Below are 19240 nucleotides of genomic sequence, written 5' to 3' on the forward strand. Positions count from 1 at the left end.
CTTCTCCGCTTCGTTCATGTTAATACAGAGCACAGGAAAGCCTTGACACACACTGACACACACTACAAACAACACACATAGAGAACCTCATGTCATATCCACACCAGTGCCTTAAGCAAATTGAAAAGGTGACAATGTGGAAATTTTTTTGTTGCTTAATTTGTGAATTAGAAAAAAACAAACAAACAAACAAAAAAACCACCTAATATACTAAATTGTCCAATGACAAAGCCGAGTTTTGGTTTTTTTTTGCTCGGCCATACAAAAATGTTTCACAAAATGTCGCTCATTATCTTCCTAAACTAGACGTGCTAGACAATATCTTTTTATATAACTAATTCACATTTTCTATCGAAAGAATGGCAGCCAGTCTTATAGAGCACATCCATACGGGAAAGAGGGAAGAGAAAAGAAGACGACGGATGGAGACCCAGGACTGTGCCATACAGACATGACCAGAGAGATGAGAGACTGTGCCATACAGACATGACCAGAGAGATGAGAGACTGTGCCATACAGACATGACCAGAGAGATGAGAGACTTGTGGGTGCATCTCACAATACTTCTAGCGTATCCCTTTTAATGGGAAATGGAAAACTGTAAAAATGAATAAATAAAAGATAAAAATATGCCTTCTATGATCCAAAAAGGCATCAAGAACAGTCAGTGTCATAGTTAGACACAGAGTCACTCTGAAGTAATGTACTATTGGGCTTAAAGAAACTCAGGCCAGTAGAAACCTTTCTTTACCAGGCTGATACAGTACTGGCAAATACTGAAGAAAAAAAACATTTAAACCTTGATTAACCAAGTTACCTTTAGACAGATGAACACTGCTCTTCCTGTATGTTTTACTGTAAAGTAAATCAGATCATTTGATAAATTGACAGAAATAAACTAAGTATGTAAAACAAACAGGGTTATATATAGATGGCACTGAGGAAGTGTATTTGTGTATCCATATTTTATATAGTCATTTAACCTACAGCAGATCTAAAACAAAGGCAGAAATAGGCATTCAAAACAGTAAGGTCACAGAGAGAACAATGAGATTATTGAGTGTGAAAATGTCATTACTGTCTATATTGTGGGATTAGGAGGGGATGCAGTCTTTACTATGCTAAATAATGTTTAACACCCAACATATTATTTATGTACCTGTGGCAATGAAAACCAACACACCAACACACAATATATTTCCTAAAACTACCCATCATTTATGTTGCTTGCTCACACATATTCCATATTCCAATACTGAATATAGTAAACCCAAGAGTAGCACATCTGATGAAAGCTGAAGCCTACTTTGCTGTCCCGAGGTCTCCCAACAATCAGCATCAAAGTTTAGTCACACTGCCTGCATGGGCCCAGAATCTGCCTAGGAGCACTTTGGAGATGGCCAGAAAATGGCTCTCTAGGAATGCTAGACAAGCCCCTAGAGCCCAACTAATGTGATACTTTGTTTGTGGGGGGGGGTTTCTCGAGCAGACCATGATGTATAAAAATTAAGTACACTGTTTTTCTTAAAGAACTTCCAGTCTTTTATTCCAGAGAGAAAACACAATGTATCAGAATGCAAACCAGATGAACACACACACACATACATACATACATACACACAAACATTCACCTTCCACCCACACATGCACTGCACGTCATCTGTCTGATTACAGCACTGTCACACAGACAAGCTCCTGTCAAATGGTCGCTTCCAGAGCAATTAGTGTTGTTTAAAAGTCAGGACTGTACCATCTTTTTTTGAGGGTCATAAACATATCTTTTGAAGTTTAGGTGAATTGCGATTGGCTGAGAGTCTGCCTTGGCATCGTCTTCTTTGCTCGGTTCATTTTTAGCCCCACCTTTTCCCTTTTTCTTTGAAGAAGAGGAAAGTAGCTGCTTTGTTTCTTCTTTTAGTCCCTCTAAAAATAAAAATAACTTATTAGCAAAAGGTGACAAAAAACCAGAAACGAAATCCTCAATGTTGGCTTGAAGTTTTTGACATATCTCTGACAAGAGCTAGCGACTTCAAGTTCCAAAGATTTCCTGAGTCAGGGTCATGAGAAAGACAGAATCACAATAGGATGTTTGAATTTAGTGCAAACCAAGTATTGTGACAAATAAAATTAATTTTAATATACAATGTCATTTTAACCTCTAAAATTATATTGCTACACACTAGAAAAAAAAAATGTTTGTCATTCACCACAGGGGCATTATTGCTACTAACAGCACACTGCACTGAAATTGTTTGATACAAATTATAGCTGAGTCAGGATACATTTGGCTTTATTTCAAGTGTCTGTTCAAATGCTCTAAGGTTCCTCTTAAACCTTTTCATTTTGACAATGAGTTTTACTTAAAACTCCACAAAGCATACTACAGATTCTCAAACCAAAGATTGCAAAGGGATCAAAAAGCCTCCCGTATCAAAATATATGTTAGGCACATAAAAGAAAAAAATAAAACTGGACCATGTTGTGTAAAGTCATAATTAAAGGCAAAAACAACTGACCCAGTTTTTCATTTCTAATGTGAGAAAATTACTCTAACATAAGTTCAGGTCATTTCTTTCTTGGGGTTTTTTTTTAGACCTGTCCTGCAGAAGTGATGCGTTTGCATTAAAAAAAATAAAATAAAATTCTGTGTGTGTGTGTACACGCATATGTTTAAAGTCAAAATACAAGTATTTTTCGTGATTAAAATAAAGTGACTCTACATGTGTGTCGGTGCCATTACATGTAGCATGGTATCAGAGGAACTAAACCTGAATGAAATCAAATAGAAATAAATAAATTATAGAAAATTTGCTGTGTGCAAAAGGGAAAAAAAAAAAGAATGTAGGGCATGCAGGGTTTGTAGAAAGTTTAAAAAGATGCAGTATATGCGTGTACACCTTGTATCTGTGTTTTGGAAAATGTAAAAACAAACAAACAAAAAAACAAACAAACAAAAAAAAACATTCTTTACATGCTTATTCTGTAAGGGTGTTACATACCGGGCACTCTAATTTTGATCTTGCCACTCTGTCCAAAGCCACCTTCAATAACCCCCGTCTCGCCTGATGAAAGTGTGACCTTTAACCCCACAAACAGTTGAAGATTGGTCTCCTTCTTGAACAGATTTCTGCCTATTACAGTGTAGTCATCTGTCACCTGACCTCAGAGGATAAGGAGGAGTTAACTGCAGTTAGTGAACTATAAATAACACTCATCATTTAGGAAGGAACTGGAGACATGACACTTCCTACTGTAGTGTCAGCCAGGAATATATGTTACAATCTAAACATGGACATATTACTTACAGTACATTTAAATGTCAAGTGACAACTGTCACTTATGCATATTTACTACATTATAATCATTCAGAATACCTAAACTGTAACACACAATGTCCTACAATTTAAACAACTTAAAGTGTAAAACAATTTAATGCTGTGCATCATAGTGATCCTAGTATAGCCTAATTTCATAGTACTGTGAAAACAAATGCACTAAGTAAGCATATTACTATGGGAGCTGAATGTGTTTATGTCGGAATTGGGGTGTGATACCCGTTCCACTGCTCCTTCTTTGTGCTTGTCTTTACTGATTTTGAGCCTTGGCAGTGATGTCTCTGTGTAGTTCTTGTCTTCAAAGCCCTCCAGCAGCTTTCCATGGAATGCAAGTCTGCATGTATTACTGTGAATATCAGAATCGAGGCGTGAGCCTATCACCAAGCACAGCGGTGGACATGTGACTGGCCGCTCAAATTCCAGTAACGCCCACTGCTCCTGTTCCTGCCCCTCAGTTTCTCCCTTCCCAGTCAAATACTCTTCCTGGTAGTGAAACTCCCAGTCAAATGAAAAAGGGTCTGGAGTCGCTTCTTCAGCTGAGGGACTTCCACTTGAGGGCACCTCAGATTGGCTGCTAAGAGATGTCCGGCTGAAAAATGACACACGTGCCATGACTGTTTCATGCCCGATGGTGATGTGGAATTTGGCACGGCTACATAGTGCACCACGGTAGTATTCAATCTTCTGCACTGTAATAATGCCAGCATGAAGGGTGCTTAGTGAGCCAGGTGTACACACTAGGCCACGCTCCAGCAATTTGGGATCAAACTGTGTCACACACACACCTACTCTATCCCCTTGCATTGCGCTGGGAACTGGCTTATGGAACATCTGCATTGACTTCACCTTCCGTGTCACCTAAGGATCACAGCAAATTGATCAGGCAAAAAGATGTACTGCAAACAGTATAGATAACAGTATAGGGCTCCTTTTGAGAATAACACTTTTAGTGTAGTAACATCAGTTGTTGTAAGGGTATCTGTGTGTTTGTGTGAGTACTTCTGTGCAGGTGTCTACACAATACAGATGCGCAATGTGTGTGTGTACCTTAAGTGCAGGTATTTCAAGCGTGTCATTGACATGGAGCGCCCCCTGCAGAATAGTGCCTGTAATGACTGTTCCTTGGCCTCGAATAGAGAAACAGTGATCCACAGCCATCAGCAGACAGCCAGAAGGGTCTCTGTGAGGCAGGAATGCCTGGGCTTTCAGCAGCTAAACACAGGCATCAAACAAAACACATTTGTCATGTTACATAGGTTAAAAGTCCATATAATGCATCCTCCAAAGATAACATTCTCCAGTAGTCCAGTATTAATATGCCGAGTGCTGGAATGCAGCAAAATTGTGAACTAGTAAGTGGTACCACTATTTGAGTCTGACCTGCATGAGCTCAATAATTCCCTGTGCTTCCTCTGTATCTGGAGCCTCTGGCCCTCCTGGCTTTGCTGCCACAGCAATCACAGGGCAACCTTTAAATCTAACAAAATTAGAACAGCCACAGTGAATATAGTACCGCTGGGATCATGGGGGCCTCTAGAGCTACCATGCTGGAACTCCTGTACAACAGTTCCAATATTTTTTTCTTTTCTTTTTTTTTTGCATGAGACTTGCAATGTCTGTTGATGTTTACCTGGTGTTTTCCAATGTTTTGTGCATCCTCTTGGTCATCTTGTCAATGGCACTCTGTTTTTTGTCATCAGGCAACAAGTCTGTTTTATTGAGGATGATGACCATGTGTGAGCAGGTGAGCTGTCCAATCAGGAGACACTCAGCCGTTTGTGTCTGCATACCTTTTACAATGTCAACCACCAACAGCATCAGATCAATGATCTGAGCACCTAAACACACACACACACACAAAAATCACAAAATATGAACCTGAGAACTTGCACACACTTGAGAAATCCACAATACAAGACAGAGAAGGAAGGGAGAAACAGATAGAACAGAGGGAGGGGAGAGAAGGAAGGGGGGTCTTGTTATGTCTTTCCTTTCTCTCCCTGGCACACTTTCTTTACTGAGTGATCCCCTCAGGGGGGAGAGAGGAAGTTTAGATGGGACCTTAAACAGGGGCCTTCCGCCTTAATCAACCACATGTGCTCCCCAAACACGCATTACATCCTCATAAGTAGACTTGACCCCCTCCTCTCTCTTCTCCCTTCCTCCATTCTTTTCTTTTTATAAAATATGTTTAGTGCTTGTTAAGTGAGGCCTCTGCTTCCCTCTGAATGCACCCTCTGCAACCACAGGGCCTCTAAGACATGGTGGCTATAAGACAAAAAACAGTTCTAACTTCATCTCTAAATTTTAATTCCACTGCTACAACCATGTCAAATTATTTTTAACTAGTGCTTTTAATATGCACCAACCTTTTCAAGAGCGTGTTTCTGTATCATGCATTCCTGCATTGTGTATTTTTTTTACAATGTCTGAATCTACATTAAAAATGTTTTTTGAGTAGCCACATCAAAATCTTGCAACAAAGACGAAAATGTAAGAAAGAAAACGAAAATAGACTAATGTGCACAGAATCCTTAACGTGTAGGGTAAGGGAATGTGCAGTTGGGATTAGCATTTTAGTAAAGCTTTTCAGCAAATCTTTCGCCACCTTCTGATCATAACTGGAAGTGCATGGTCTTATGCAGGGAACTAAATAAGTGGCACCTTGTGACCACTGCCAATTAAGTATATTCATTTATTATAAGTATTATATTTATTATATAAATGTATTAAGTATATATAATTGTTATAAATAATGCACGCCTTACAAGCGTAATTTCTAACACCAAGCCGAAAACCGAATGGTTTTATGCGGAATGATATAGCGATAGCAGTACTTTTTAAGCAAATGACTGCTTTGAACTGCATACACATATCTAGAGATTGAGAAAAGAGAGATGGCTGAAAATGTCATCGGTCTAAATTTAATCTTTATTCAGCTGTAAAATTACATTTTAACATGCATCCCTGTTTAGCCTGTTTCCCTGGGAAGCCTTACATTGCATTGGCCAGCACGATAGCATAAGAAACTAAGGGCAATCTGAAACAGAAACTCACCGCCAATGATCGTGCGAATGAGGGAGGCATGTCCCGGGCAGTCAACTAGCGTGAACTGCAAATGATCGTATCGTTCTCCGCAGGCCTCTCTTAGATGTTCCGGTAAAGGCACGGTAAACGCACTGAAGCCCAGGTCCAGTGTGATTCCGCGTTCTTTGGACTGAGGGTTCTTATCAAAGGCAGCTGTGGAAGCGGTGCTACTCAGCGCTCGGGCAAGCGACGTCTTTCCGCTGTCTACATGGCCGAGAACACCAACATTAAAGTTCAGTGTTCTGGCCCCAGTATTGCCAGCATTGGGATGTGCCATAGTCAAGAGCCTAACCCAGCTAAAAGTGATCCCTGTGTAGGAACCGAACAGTGAACTAAAGTGCAAGTGGACTTTGATCTAAACTGGACGTTGCTGTTTCAGCTATTTTCACAAACCGACACAAAAGTATACTGCCAAACAAACGCAGATCCTCCAGTCGTATGCAATTAATCCTCGATTCTTCGTCCAAGTTAGCTGTAAACACAGGACCAACTTGGTCTGAAGTACGCTAATTTGACAGACACTTCCTGCGCTACCACAAAAGTATCCACCCGCAAATATGATTTTGCTAAAGGTTCCAAGCAGGTTTGAATAGATGATCAGTGCAACACTTAAAATGTTAATAAACAGTAATAACGAATAATTACTAATAATACGAATTTTTTAAAAGTGCAGAAAATAGAACATTGATAATGTTATAACAATGCTAATATTATTATATCCGTAAAGAGAAAATGCATTTTAAGGTAATTCATTAATTTTGCATTTGAACACTATTTTTTAACTGACCCACCAAAGAGTGCCTGGCTAATCGGGAGCAAAATATAATGCATGAAGAACAAAAAATATTGCAAATGTTTCAATAGGGCTCTTCAAACTCATACACAAGCGGAAATGGGCGTGTCGAAAGCGGTTAATTCGTGATGGGCATCAATATTACCCAATGAGCTAATAGATCTGAGTTCCCTTAACCAATACTTATAAGGTGAAACACAAAATGCGCTATTAGAGGCGTAACTTCCTTAAATTACCTTGGTAACCCACATGGAAACACGGTCCCCCGTGTTTGTGGTGGCGCCGATTTCAACGACAAAAATACATAACAGGTTTTGAAGGTAGATAGAAGTTTTACTTGCTTTTTTTTCACGCTTTTGTATTACAAAAAGGAAGTCATGAAGATCGAGGAAGTGAAAAGCACAACAAAGACCCAGCGCATCGCATCTCACAGCCATGTGAAAGGCCTTGGTTTAGATGAAGCCGGCAATGCTAAGCAGTCTTCGTCCGGCCTTGTGGGGCAGGAGACCGCTAGAGAGGTAACGTTAACTAGTTAGTTATCTAGATATTCATACTAGTTAATAACCTGCAGATTAATCTAGGAACACCGGCCTAATGTATGGATAATATAGGCAATATTTTCAACGCAATGAATGTTTTTAAAAACGTAGTTAAATATCAAACTATTGTTCTGTCTAATATATTTTTGGTTTTCCTAACCTTTTGCTAGTTACAGGTATTGTTGACCCTGTCTGAAGAAAAGATGATTACAATATGACATTTAACAACAGGGTGCAGTGTTGCTTAGTTTTATTTTTAATAGTGTACTTTAATAGTGAATAAAATTTAACAGCAACAGAAAAATTTGCACCTAACATTTTACCGAAGAAATCCAGCAGAGCTCCTAGTCTGATGCACCTGATTGCTAAGCATCCAAGGTGCTCAATAATGATGGTTGAATGTGGATTATGATATAGGATAATCTATAATTCAAGCGCTGTTTCACTTACCTATTACTTAATGTTTTTCAGGCATGCGGCATAATTGTAGATCTTATTCGTTCCAAAAAGATGGCTGGCAGAGCAGTCTTATTGGCTGGGCCACCTGGAACTGGAAAGGTATCCAGCCTAACTGTGGTTACTTTGGTTGAGTGGTGATATGTCATGCTTTGTGCATATGAAAAATGTAAAGGATTATATTTGGTGGTGTGTATTTTTGATTTAAACCTAACAGACTGCTCTAGCATTGGCCATGGCGCAGGAGTTGGGGAATAAAGTTCCTTTCTGTCCTATGGTGGGAAGTGAGGTGTACTCATCAGAAATCAAGAAGACAGAGGTACTTATGGAGAACTTCAGGAGAGCTATTGGTGAGTCCATACACTTAAACACCCAATTGGATATGGAAAGAGAATTCCTCTACAGACAAGTCCATGCATGAACACAACACCTGTCCACATGCTAGACCTTATTCTGAGGCTACTAATGCATATGGTCTTGCTGCTCATCCTAATGAAGAAATTAACTGAGAGAAAGGAAACAGTTGGAAGGAGAACTGATTAATAGGATTAGAGCGTGTGAGCGTGCGTCTGTGTGCGCTGATACAACCTGTCAAGAGGCAAGGAAATGGAGTAAGAAACAGGTTACATTACACTCACATCTCAAAAGAGAAAGATACTGTGTGAGGCCAGAGAGGGTCATTTATCTGTCTGTCAGCACGTCTGCAGACATTTGCCCTTTTCTTCTGGCATGTGGAACATACAGTTACCCAATACGGACAGGCGATGTCCTGCTGAAACAGTGGCTACTGTGTGATAAAGCCTGCAAAGCTACAGAGTTAACACTCTACTACTAAGATATTAGATGTAAAATGATAGATGCATTTTATAGTGGTATACTTACCAGAGCATTTATATAAGGCACTGTGATTTCTTTCTGTAGTCTGTACCTACTAGTGTCCTTGCATCAGTTAAGTTTTTATTTATGTCTGAGTAGGTCTGCGAATTAAAGAGACTAAAGAAGTGTATGAAGGTGAAGTGACAGAACTGACCCCATGTGAGACAGAGAATCCAATGGGCGGTTATGGCAAAACTATTAGTCATGTCATCATCGGCCTGAAGACGGGGAAGGGTACTAAACAGCTCAAGGTAAAAGAATCAATAACGGCATTCTTGGGAAACAAATGTGAGAATTATGGTTGAACACCTTGTACATACATGCATATATGTTCTGATTCATTGTAACACAGCTCGATCCCAGTATCTATGAGAGTCTGCAAAAGGAGAGGGTGGAGGTTGGTGATGTCATCTACATTGAAGCTAACAGTGGGGCAGTCAAGGTAAGGACACAGACAGGCTATTGCTTTCCATTCTTGCACACTCTCCACTTTAGGTATGTTGATGTATTCTTTAGTCAGTGCAGGTGAGCAATGCTGTCTGGCAAAGGATGAAAGGCAAGACTGTATTTCATACTGCTGAAAGATCTTTCATGCTCTTCATAGACATAAGCGTGCACACACATTGTGGCACAATTCCATGAAGTTTCCTAGCATCACTTTCTCACTTTCAGCAGTACTGATTTTGTGAAGAAGCCTTCTTAAGAATATTGGGGTTATATAACTTTTCTTTTTTTAAGAAGTATTTGGGAAGCAAAGCAAACATGAAGGACAGCTACTGTCATGACTGTCTAGGTTTCTGTCTGGTTATTAAATTAAGTGATGAATATTGGGTGAAGATTATTAGTGAACAGTTAACCTCTTTCTTTTCTGTCTATGCTAATATTGGTGTATAAATATATGATCCCTACTTCATGTATGGAACTGTGATTAGTCACTCTGCTGTAATTGGTCCACAGAGGCAGGGCCGTTGTGACACATTTGCTACAGAGTTTGACTTGGAGGCTGAAGAATATGTGCCACTGCCCAAAGGAGATGTGCACAAAAAGAAAGAGATTATTCAAGATGTTACGCTTCATGACCTGGACATAGCCAATGCACGACCTCAGGTAAATACACAAAATTTACTTATCTAGATATGCACAGGAGGTGACCTGTAGAAGACTACAAACACACTACTTAAGTGCGTGGTGTCAAACTTATTCTGGCTATGTGTTTCAGGGTGGCCAGGACATACTTTCTATGATGGGTCAACTAATGAAACCCAAGAAGACTGAGATCACAGGTAAGTATAGTTTTCCAGTTATATGTAAAATATTTCAGTTTTGTTTTTCTGTTTTCCTTGTATGCACACATGCATGACGTGTGTGTGTGTGTGTGTGTGTGTGTGTGTGTGTGTGTGTGTGTGTGTGTGTGTGTAGACAAGCTGCGAGGGGAGATCAATAAGGTGGTGAACAGGTACATAGATCAAGGCGTGGCGGAGCTGGTGCCTGGTGTTCTTTTCATTGATGAGGTTCACATGCTGGATATCGAGTGTTTCACGTACCTGCACCGAGCTCTGGAGAGCTCCATCGCTCCCATTGTAGTGTTTGCATCCAACCGAGGAAACTGCCTCATTAGGTAAGACTTTTAGCTAGTCTGTTTAATTCCAAGCCCCCCATTAAGGGGGACGTCCACGTGGAGAAGTGAAAGGTCCTGTATGATGTTTTATTATTTGGTGTTTCAAATTTCCTTCCATATCTAATCGTGCAAAGTAAATAATACTTATTTATTTTGAATATTTTGAGCAGACTGGCTGGTAGTGAGTTTATAGCGGGGCTATAAGTGAAGATGGTTTGTTGGGCCGCTGCCAGCGAGTTGTTTTGATTGCTTTCTGTTTCTCAGGGGGACAGAGGATATCAGCTCTCCTCATGGAATACCGCTCGACCTGTTGGACCGAGTCATGATTATCAGAACCATGTTGTACACTCCTCAGGAAATGAAACAGGTGAATAGGTAAAGAGAACGACACAGGCAGAGGCCCATCTTGATTGGTGCTAATGTCTGTGTGTTTGTCTTTGCAGATCATTAAAATCCGAGCTCAAACGGAGGGTATTAACATTAGTGAAGAGGCTTTAACTCACCTGGGAGAGATTGGCACCAAGACTACCCTCAGGTAACCAATAAAGTCACACACACACACTACACAGTAGTAATCCCCATCCTCTATAATATTCTACATACACTAATAAGATGTGTTATGATAAATAATTCTATTTATCCTCTTGTAATACTCAAAGCAGTTTATAGCAGATTTAAATAATCAATTACTGGGGGGCCTGGGGGTATGTGTGTGCATGCAGGTATGCGGTACAGCTCTTGACTCCTGCCAATCTGCTGGCCCGAGTTCAGGGGAAGGAAGGCGTAGAGAGAGAGCATGTGGAAGAAATTAATGAGCTCTTCTACGACGCCAAGTCTTCTGCAAAGATACTGCAGGACCAGCACACCAAGTTTATGAAATAATTCCCTCTTTCAGCCTATCAACTGCTTGCTCTCTGCCTACAGTTCAGATCTGCCAGTAAAATGGCAGAAATCTTCAGACCAAATATTTTGTAGGTCAGCAAAGCCACTCTACTCATACTACGATGTATCTGGTATTGGAAAATTAGGAAAAGATTAAAAAAGAGTAAATCTTTTCTCACTGGAGTATTCCTTTAGCCCACCTCCTTTTCATTGTCCATTCTTTTTGCTGGGAATGTTGAGACCTTTTTTATCTCTTGAGCAGATACTGTTTGATACTGTTTGTTTTTAAGAAAAACAATTTTTGAATGTTAAAAGCAATGCAAGAAATTTAAATAAACCTCTTTATAATCATCAGTTTTAGATTGCATATATGACAGTGATTCACTGGCCATCATAGGAAATGTCTGGCCATTATAGTAAAGTCTGGTATCTTGCTTTACAATTGTGTTAATTACTAAAGCACATGCTGAGGAAGCATAGAGACAAAAAGTCAAGAAAATGTACCTCATTCATCTATAATGACTCAAAGCCCACAATAACAACTTTTTGAATTATTTTTTTTATTTGAAACTTGTTTTAGTATATTGAGACAAATTATATAAGTTTGTAACTTGAAATTTAGTTTCTTTCTGTGTTTTATTTTCTTCTGCTGGGTTTGTTGAAGACAGTCTCTGCTCCTGAGCGAACATTACTGAACACAGATGGAGCCACTTTGCCAATACGTTCTGTTGGCAGAACACACACTGACAATTTAATAGCTAACAGTCTTGACACTTATGTTACATATTTTATTTGGTTGGAAAACAAGTTTAATTTGGGTAATATACACACAAATATTAATAAAACATACTAAATGTTACATCTTCCTCTCTAACAGCTTGACAGAGTTAACAATTCTGTGACAATAATCAATACTTTTACACTGATACAGATGAATGGCCAGGCTAGAGACACTGTCTAGTGTATGAGAGAGATTGCATGCCTGTGTGTCCCAGCCTAGAGGCACTGTGCTACTTTATATGGACTGGAAACACAAGGAAGCCCAGCTGAGGCACACACTTTTCAAACCTGCCCAAACAAATGGGGCCATATCCACTTCCTGAGCAGCACTGTAGATGGACACACACATACATACACACACTTTTTAGAGCCTGAGCTGCTGTAGTCATGAGGTCACTGCTCATACTCACCGCATTCCTCCATCACCTCAAAGGTCTTACTCTTCACCTGTGTCCCAGATGCCAGTTTATCCCTTGCTTGAATCAGGTCTTCCTCCCTCATCTCTGGTCTCTTGACCTTCTCATCCTCTCCCTCCTCCTGATGCTAGACAAGGAAAGATAACCATTCCTCTCCTGCTGATAATTGTGTTGGGAGTTCTAATGAGTAGCTTTCACATACCTGAGACATCTTTAGAGTTTAGGTGGTTAAAACCAAAACTTCACTGACGGCTTGCAGCTTTAGTTAAACTTTTTGTTCTTTCCTACTTATACACACGCCCTTCCTTTGCAGAGTACACACACATACACCCTAGGGGACTGTAATTTTGTTAGCCAGAGCATGAGTCAGTTACTCCTCCCACATTCTCCATTCCCTGTTCTCACAGTGATGTATAAGATAATAACTGGGTGTTTCTCCTTGTTTTAGCTGGATCCTGCAACTTTGCAATGACAAACTAATGTCTTCATTACTGCATGTGAAATATTTCTCATTCATGCCAAAATATCTTTTTGCTGTGTTTTGTGAATGGTATGTTTTTAACTTGTTTGGTCTTGTTTTTACATCACTGTGAGAACTCCCTCCTTCATTCCATTTAAATGACAGTGTATGGTAGTTAGTTTTAGCACTTATAGTTTCTTAAATATGTAGTCAATAGAAAAAGTCAGATGATCTAGACAAAGGTTATTCTCTCAGCCTCTATATTACACGTTCCTTACCGGTCTCTCCTCACCGTCACTAGTCTGTAGGTACATCTAACAGTGTAGAAGCTTGAACATGATACAATGTTATTAAAAACAGATCAAAACACTTTGATGGAAACTGTTTTATTGTTTTTGTACTTTCTCCCATAACATATCCTTACTCTCCCATAACATCCCTTATCTTTACTCCCTGTTCCCAATACAATTTACTGTATGCGGTATCCAGCACCTTTATTAAGTAAAATAATCATTACCTACATTGAAGTATGAAAGTTTATCAAATGTAGCCACTCTCACTGTCAGAAAGCCACTGATTTCATTAACTGTAATAAATGCATACCACTCTTTGGTCCAACTTAAAGTTTTCAGAGAAAGGTTTGTGGAGTACCTACACAGCACTTAAAAATAAATTTTTTTAATTATTTAATTTTTTTTTTTAAACAAACAACGCAATATGTGGTCCATACCTGAAAACCAAATTAATAGGTACTACTTAATTCAAATGTCAAATGATGACAAGTTTACGTCTGTTTCTTGCTGTATTTGGGTAGAAGCTGAGTTCTGATGAACTGGACAAGTCTTGTTTCTGTAAGGAGCACTACAATGATCACACTTAGTAAACAAACAGCTCCCACGGCGACATGAGCCAGCCTTAGAAACCAGCCACTGTCAAAGCATAGGTACTGAAATACACATAGAAGTTTTTTTTAGAAGCATTGATTTTACACAAGATACTCAGAGTGGTAAATTCTCTCTCTCTCTCACTCTCTCTCTCACTCTCTCTCTCACTCTCTCTCTCACTCTCTCTCTCTCAGACAGATAGATAGACAGATAGCTTTACCTCTGAAAAGGCTGTGAGGATGGAGCTTATTGTGAGGGTGATCATGAGAGCCAAATGTGGGCAGAGCCCAGACAAAGGGTTGTGGTCACTGTGGTGGAAGTACCGGTGTATGTACACAAAACTATGTAAGCTTCTTAGTGCCATGTTACAGCAGTTTGCCAGGATGAAGCCCACACTCCCAAACAGGCAAGTAAGCCAATAAGAAATCAGGAGAAAGGATGCAGACAATGCCAGCATCACCAGGTTATACCTGCAAATGAACAAATGTTTTTTTATGAAAACATTCCAAAAATAAAGCATAATAACTTTTGCTAAATGTTTAATATATGCAGAGCAACGCTTAAATGTTATGCACCCAAAACCCTTTAATTTTTAGTTATAGAAAGTTTATTAAAATAAGTGTGAATGAGTGTATACACTTATGCCTAGATTTACACTTTCAGCATTTGGAATTTGGCATATAGTTACCTGTCCACCTCCTCCTTGCTCATGGCAGCAAAAACAAAACACTCTGTTATGCCATTCACAGCTAAAAGTAGTACATAAAAACTGTACCACCTTAAAAGAGTAGGCCCTGCAACACACACACAATCCAATATCATACATCAACATTAAATGCCAAATTCTATATACATATCTAACTATCTATGGTATGAATTTGTAGGTATTGTTTAAATTCTAAAACACATTTTTAAAGAAAGTTAATTAATGTGTGCAGGTTATACCTGTCCCGCTGCTCAAAAGTTCCCCGCCATATATATCAAGAGCCAGATAAGAGTAGGAGTAACCAAATACAGTGATAATCAGACCTATCAGAAGAACCAGCTTCAGCAAACATTCCAGTACATTTGCTGCTATGAAAACTTCCTCCTGTGGACCAGTTAACATACACCAATGTCATCCAAGTTCACAGCTGACAGCACAGACTATGGGGACATGGTATTGGATACACTGACTTGTTTCTGATGCCTTATGTCCTGTCCTCGCTTTAAAACTTTGGCAAAGAAAACATAGAAACTCTCCTCGATAGGCAGAAACAGAAAGCGAGGCACCATCGAGCCAAGATTGTTCACTACATCATACACCCCTACAGAGAAAACAAAAAGATGTAGAAAGTGGCCCTAGCCTAAAAGGCACAGAAAGTTATGTTTGTGCATTATTTATTTTCATTTATGCACTTGTATTCGTATCCTGATTAAGGCACTCACCCTGGTCTCCAAAGTTGAGAACATTCAGAAAGGTCATTACGTAGCGCTCACCTGCAAAATCAATTTGTCTCTCAACATACCTTTACATTTCCTACACATGTAGGATAATTAATGTCTGTATGTGTTACCTTCTGTCAGTATCTGTTTGAGGAGGGACTGCTTGAAGAAACTCCAAGTCAGTGTGGCAAGCTTCAAGTTTATTACAGGCTACACACACACACACACACACACACGCACGCACACGTACGCACCTTTTACAAAAAACTTACATCAACAGTTATCTTAGTTACTATGTCTTGACTATTGTACTGTAACCTAAAGGTTCATGAATCAGAATTTTGCATCAATGTGTAAGCGGTCAGCCAAGTCCCAAAGCTGGGTATAATTCTTTTATACTAAACAGTGTTTAAATTATTGATTCAAGGACTACTTCCATCTAAGAAAAGTTCGTTTTTCAATTCTAACTTTAACCAATTTAGAGCACACTTAAATTAATATGCTAGTACTGTTGTTTAAAGCTTTTTGGAGTAGCAATTCACTTTGTGAAATAGTCTTTTCTCACTGAGACAATAAGAAATTAAGTAAAATAAACAGAGACATAAAATGATGTCCATTTTAAAGACTGACAGGAAATACTTGGCACCTGTCCTTTCACTCTGGAGGGTAGCAGCTCTGACATCTGTTCTAGAGGGAAGGACTTCCTCTTTGCCTCCTCAGATCCAAGGAAATGCAGGAAGTAGGCAATGTAACAGAGAACCAAGAACCCTGCATATACACACTATAAAACACACACACCCAGACACAGGTATGAAAGATACCAACACAACAAAGAAAACAACCAGACTCATAAGAATGCACACGGAAACCTCACCTGTGCAGCAGAGAATATATATAGGCCCCATTGAGGAACAGAGACTACCAGTGTTACTGTGACAAGACACTTAGCAATCATTGCGAGGCTTTCAGAAACCACCTGTTAAAAACATGGTAGAATCTGTACTGTTATTAGATCCACTTTTTATTTGGATGTTCCTTATCATTATTTCACATACAACATAAAATATTCAAGAAAAGTCTTGCTTGCCTTTAAGCGGATGAGCATGTGTGCTTGTGCAAGGACCCAGAGAGGCTCAGCCAGCAACTCTGTAAGTGCAGCTAGGCAGAAGATCACCACAGCAGGCACATAATGTGGAACAATCTGAGAATCTGGTGCCTGAAGGACCCACCACCACACACATACAAGAACAAATCCCCAAAGACAGCCTAGTGGCAACCTGAAAACCAAAATGATTGAGAGGGTGTCAGAAAATCTGACACATACAATTGATAATACACTCAGTCCACACATGCATTCTATGATCAAATAGTATGATCATGTTCTTACACTTAGGAAGAATCTACCTACGTAAGCCATAGCAGGTTGATAACCTGTCTCCAGGTACGTCCCACTGTGTCTTCACTTAGACATGCCCTCCTAAACGCTTCTCTAGACAGAAAAACTAAAGTGGAGTAGAGTAGCATCAACCTATAACACAAGCACTGCAATGAGTTCACTATACATTTATAATAAGAACAAAGTATGTGGGGCTACTAGGATACTATCAACACACCTGACGTTTACCACGCCAATTAATTCTTTGGACACGAAGCGTAAGGTGAAAGCATTCATGAAGAAGGTTAGCACGCGGAACATCACCTAAACAAAATATGAAAAAGTTAGGGATGTGAAGGCATATCTAAAGTTATTTAGAAATAAATCAGGACATTAGGCCTACCTGAAGCAAGACACTATAAGATGCAAGAGTTGTTGCATTCTTGAGTACGTCCTCAGAGCCCATGTTAAAAACCGATTCAAAGCAGCATAACCACCACGACGAAGATGAACTTACTGTTATATTTGTTTACCTGTCATCGCACAAACCAAAACTACACGTAGTTACCGCTACACTACCAACAATTGACTAAAACTATAGAAAATGCTCATAATAACGCTAGCTAGCTAGCCGCTAGTTGTCATGCTGTCAAAAGATACGTTTCTTTATTGAAAACGACGATCATGACGTTATTTCATAATAAAAGCACACATACGACATAAGCATTAGAATAGTGTTTAAATATATATTACAATCACAAACTCTGTATTAATTCTTTGGCATATTGTGTTAACCGATGTCTATATTTGGTGTGCGGATTGGCTGAATTTTACATGACATATGGGAGCTTTATTTTGATGTTTCGTCTCAAAAACCTTTCCATATTTTTGAAACTAGAACGTGTGCACGACATAGCTACGCTAGCTAGGTTGGCAATAAAAGGCTGTGACGATTTATATCTATGTTCTTAATTTGAGTAATTTAGAGGTAATGAAGTACACATTTAGCTAGCTGATTATTATTTTTTCATAACGTCCTCGTGGCATGCCTGAGTTGGTTATATTCAACAATGTCGCGTTAGTTAGCTAGCGTAACTAACCTAAACTAGCTAAGATAGCTAACGATAGAACGTAAATCGGTCTATATTCCGATATTGCCTCGTGTTTTATTTGTGTCTGAGCTTGAAAAGTGGGAACGATGGTGGTTTCAGCAGACATCTTTATCTCAACTGCCCATAAATTTCTTTGCCGTGGGAGTAAGAAGAAGCGACTTCCAAAATCATCATGTCTTGATTTAGCTATCCAGATCATAGCTGTGGACCTGGGCCTTAAACCAGCTCTTTTGTATGACAGTAATTCAGCATCTGCAGAACAATTGCACCAGTATGTAACCTCCTTGTTCGGGATTGGATTGCTGACTACAGAACTGCAGATAATCTCCATCAGTGGGAGTACTTTTGTCGTGAACTCTAAATTCATGAAGTCACACCTGGAAGAACTCCAAAGCAGGAATCTCATCAGTGTTGATGTGTGTCCATGGAGGGAACAGCCATGCATAACGGTTATGGGGAGCAGCAATGAAAATATGCTCAAGGACATTTTAGAGTTCTTCATGGACAAAGAGAATGAATGTTCATCAGTCATTGTGCTGGGAGAGGAGCTGTATGGTAACTGGAATCTGTGTACACTTTTTGGGATCCTTTTAGGCTATCCTGCTTCTTATTGGTTTGATCAAGCCCAGAGTTTGGAGAACTGTCTGAGTATGACACCACTGGTGGTGAATAAGGCTTGGGTTTGCTTGCAAATAGGGGATCGGAGGCATTGCAGTTGTCTTTACTCTTTCAGTTTTCCTGAAGTATTGTCGGCTGAAATGCATACATTTATAGAACAATGGACTGGGCTATTGAGAGACAGATTTAGCAAACAAGCAGTGTTCAGTGAGCTCAGCTTTTCAAAAGAAACTGTTGTTCTACCATGTGTAACATTATGAATACCACATATTTGTGAATGTGTTCAAAATAAGTCATAAATATCCTAGTTCCATAAAATTTTGAACCACTTTAAAAAAGAATTTCATTCCAAGGGTGACCTAACAGAATTGGAGCAGCCAAATGGGCACCCATAATAACCAACATTTATTTAAAATATTTTTCAAGATATAAACATAGTACTAACATAATGCACTACAAATAATACCCCATATTCCCAAATATATGCTTAAAATGAATTAACATTTGGGCATTTTTATAATGATGATGATGATGATGATGATTATAACAACAACAATAATAATAATAATAACAACAATAAGTGTGTT

General features: G+C 39.2%; 4 protein-coding genes across 9 annotated transcripts; 2 read left to right on the top strand and 2 right to left on the bottom strand.

Annotated features, from left to right (window-relative positions):
- Positions 1 to 1502: 1502 nt before the first annotated feature.
- Positions 1503 to 7105, bottom strand: eefsec (eukaryotic elongation factor, selenocysteine-tRNA-specific). Of its 2 annotated transcripts, none has more exons than XM_027007789.3 (7): positions 6390 to 7105; positions 4963 to 5170; positions 4713 to 4809; positions 4380 to 4544; positions 3552 to 4190; positions 2997 to 3075; positions 1503 to 1920 (listed from the first exon to the last, which is right to left on the bottom strand). In XM_027007789.3, exons 1-7 carry the CDS (start codon positions 6694 to 6696, stop codon positions 1739 to 1741), a joined length of 1677 nt encoding a protein of 558 aa, XP_026863590.2. In that variant the 5' UTR covers positions 6697 to 7105; the 3' UTR covers positions 1503 to 1738. The 2 variants fall into 2 exon arrangements, with proteins under 2 accessions (XP_026863590.2, XP_026863589.2); XM_027007788.3 differs by having other exon boundaries at positions 2997 to 3153; positions 6390 to 7043.
- A 353-nt stretch (positions 7106 to 7458) lies between these two features.
- On the top strand, positions 7459 to 11937 carry ruvbl1 (RuvB-like AAA ATPase 1). The gene is made up of 11 exons (XM_027007835.3): positions 7459 to 7730; positions 8223 to 8309; positions 8425 to 8557; positions 9183 to 9334; positions 9436 to 9525; positions 10041 to 10190; positions 10303 to 10366; positions 10503 to 10701; positions 10966 to 11068; positions 11145 to 11236; positions 11424 to 11937. Exons 1-11 carry the CDS (start codon positions 7590 to 7592, stop codon positions 11581 to 11583), a joined length of 1371 nt encoding a protein of 456 aa, XP_026863636.1. The 5' UTR covers positions 7459 to 7589; the 3' UTR covers positions 11584 to 11937.
- Positions 11938 to 12123: 186 nt separating this feature from the next.
- LOC113575972 (man(5)GlcNAc(2)-PP-dolichol translocation protein RFT1) lies at positions 12124 to 17603 on the bottom strand. 5 transcript variants are annotated; one of them, XM_027007831.3, is made up of 14 exons: positions 17327 to 17601; positions 17162 to 17247; positions 16957 to 17076; positions 16636 to 16825; positions 16423 to 16524; positions 16195 to 16329; positions 15680 to 15758; positions 15552 to 15602; positions 15300 to 15430; positions 15069 to 15213; positions 14812 to 14917; positions 14344 to 14593; positions 12774 to 12906; positions 12124 to 12308 (listed from the first exon to the last, which is right to left on the bottom strand). In XM_027007831.3, exons 1-14 carry the CDS (start codon positions 17387 to 17389, stop codon positions 12220 to 12222), a joined length of 1680 nt encoding a protein of 559 aa, XP_026863632.2. In that variant the 5' UTR covers positions 17390 to 17601; the 3' UTR covers positions 12124 to 12219. The 5 variants fall into 5 exon arrangements, with proteins under 5 accessions (XP_026863632.2, XP_081573256.1, XP_081573257.1 ...); XM_081717130.1 differs by having other exon boundaries at positions 16957 to 17050; positions 17327 to 17345; XM_027007833.3 differs by lacking the exons at positions 12124 to 12308; positions 12774 to 12906 and adding an exon at positions 13610 to 14185 and having other exon boundaries at positions 17327 to 17603.
- A 212-nt stretch (positions 17604 to 17815) lies between these two features.
- c7h1orf74 (chromosome 7 C1orf74 homolog) lies at positions 17816 to 19186 on the top strand. Its single transcript, XM_027007838.3, has one exon. The coding sequence runs from the start codon at positions 18122 to 18124 to the stop codon at positions 18911 to 18913; it is 792 nt and encodes a 263-aa protein (XP_026863639.2). The 5' UTR covers positions 17816 to 18121; the 3' UTR covers positions 18914 to 19186.
- The last annotated feature ends 54 nt before the right edge of the window (positions 19187 to 19240 follow it).

The sequence above is a fragment of the Electrophorus electricus genome, chromosome 7 (genome assembly GCF_041902795.1).
Source record: "Electrophorus electricus isolate QZ-2024a chromosome 7, ASM4190279v1, whole genome shotgun sequence".
Lineage (NCBI taxonomy): Eukaryota > Metazoa > Chordata > Actinopteri > Gymnotiformes > Gymnotidae > Electrophorus > Electrophorus electricus.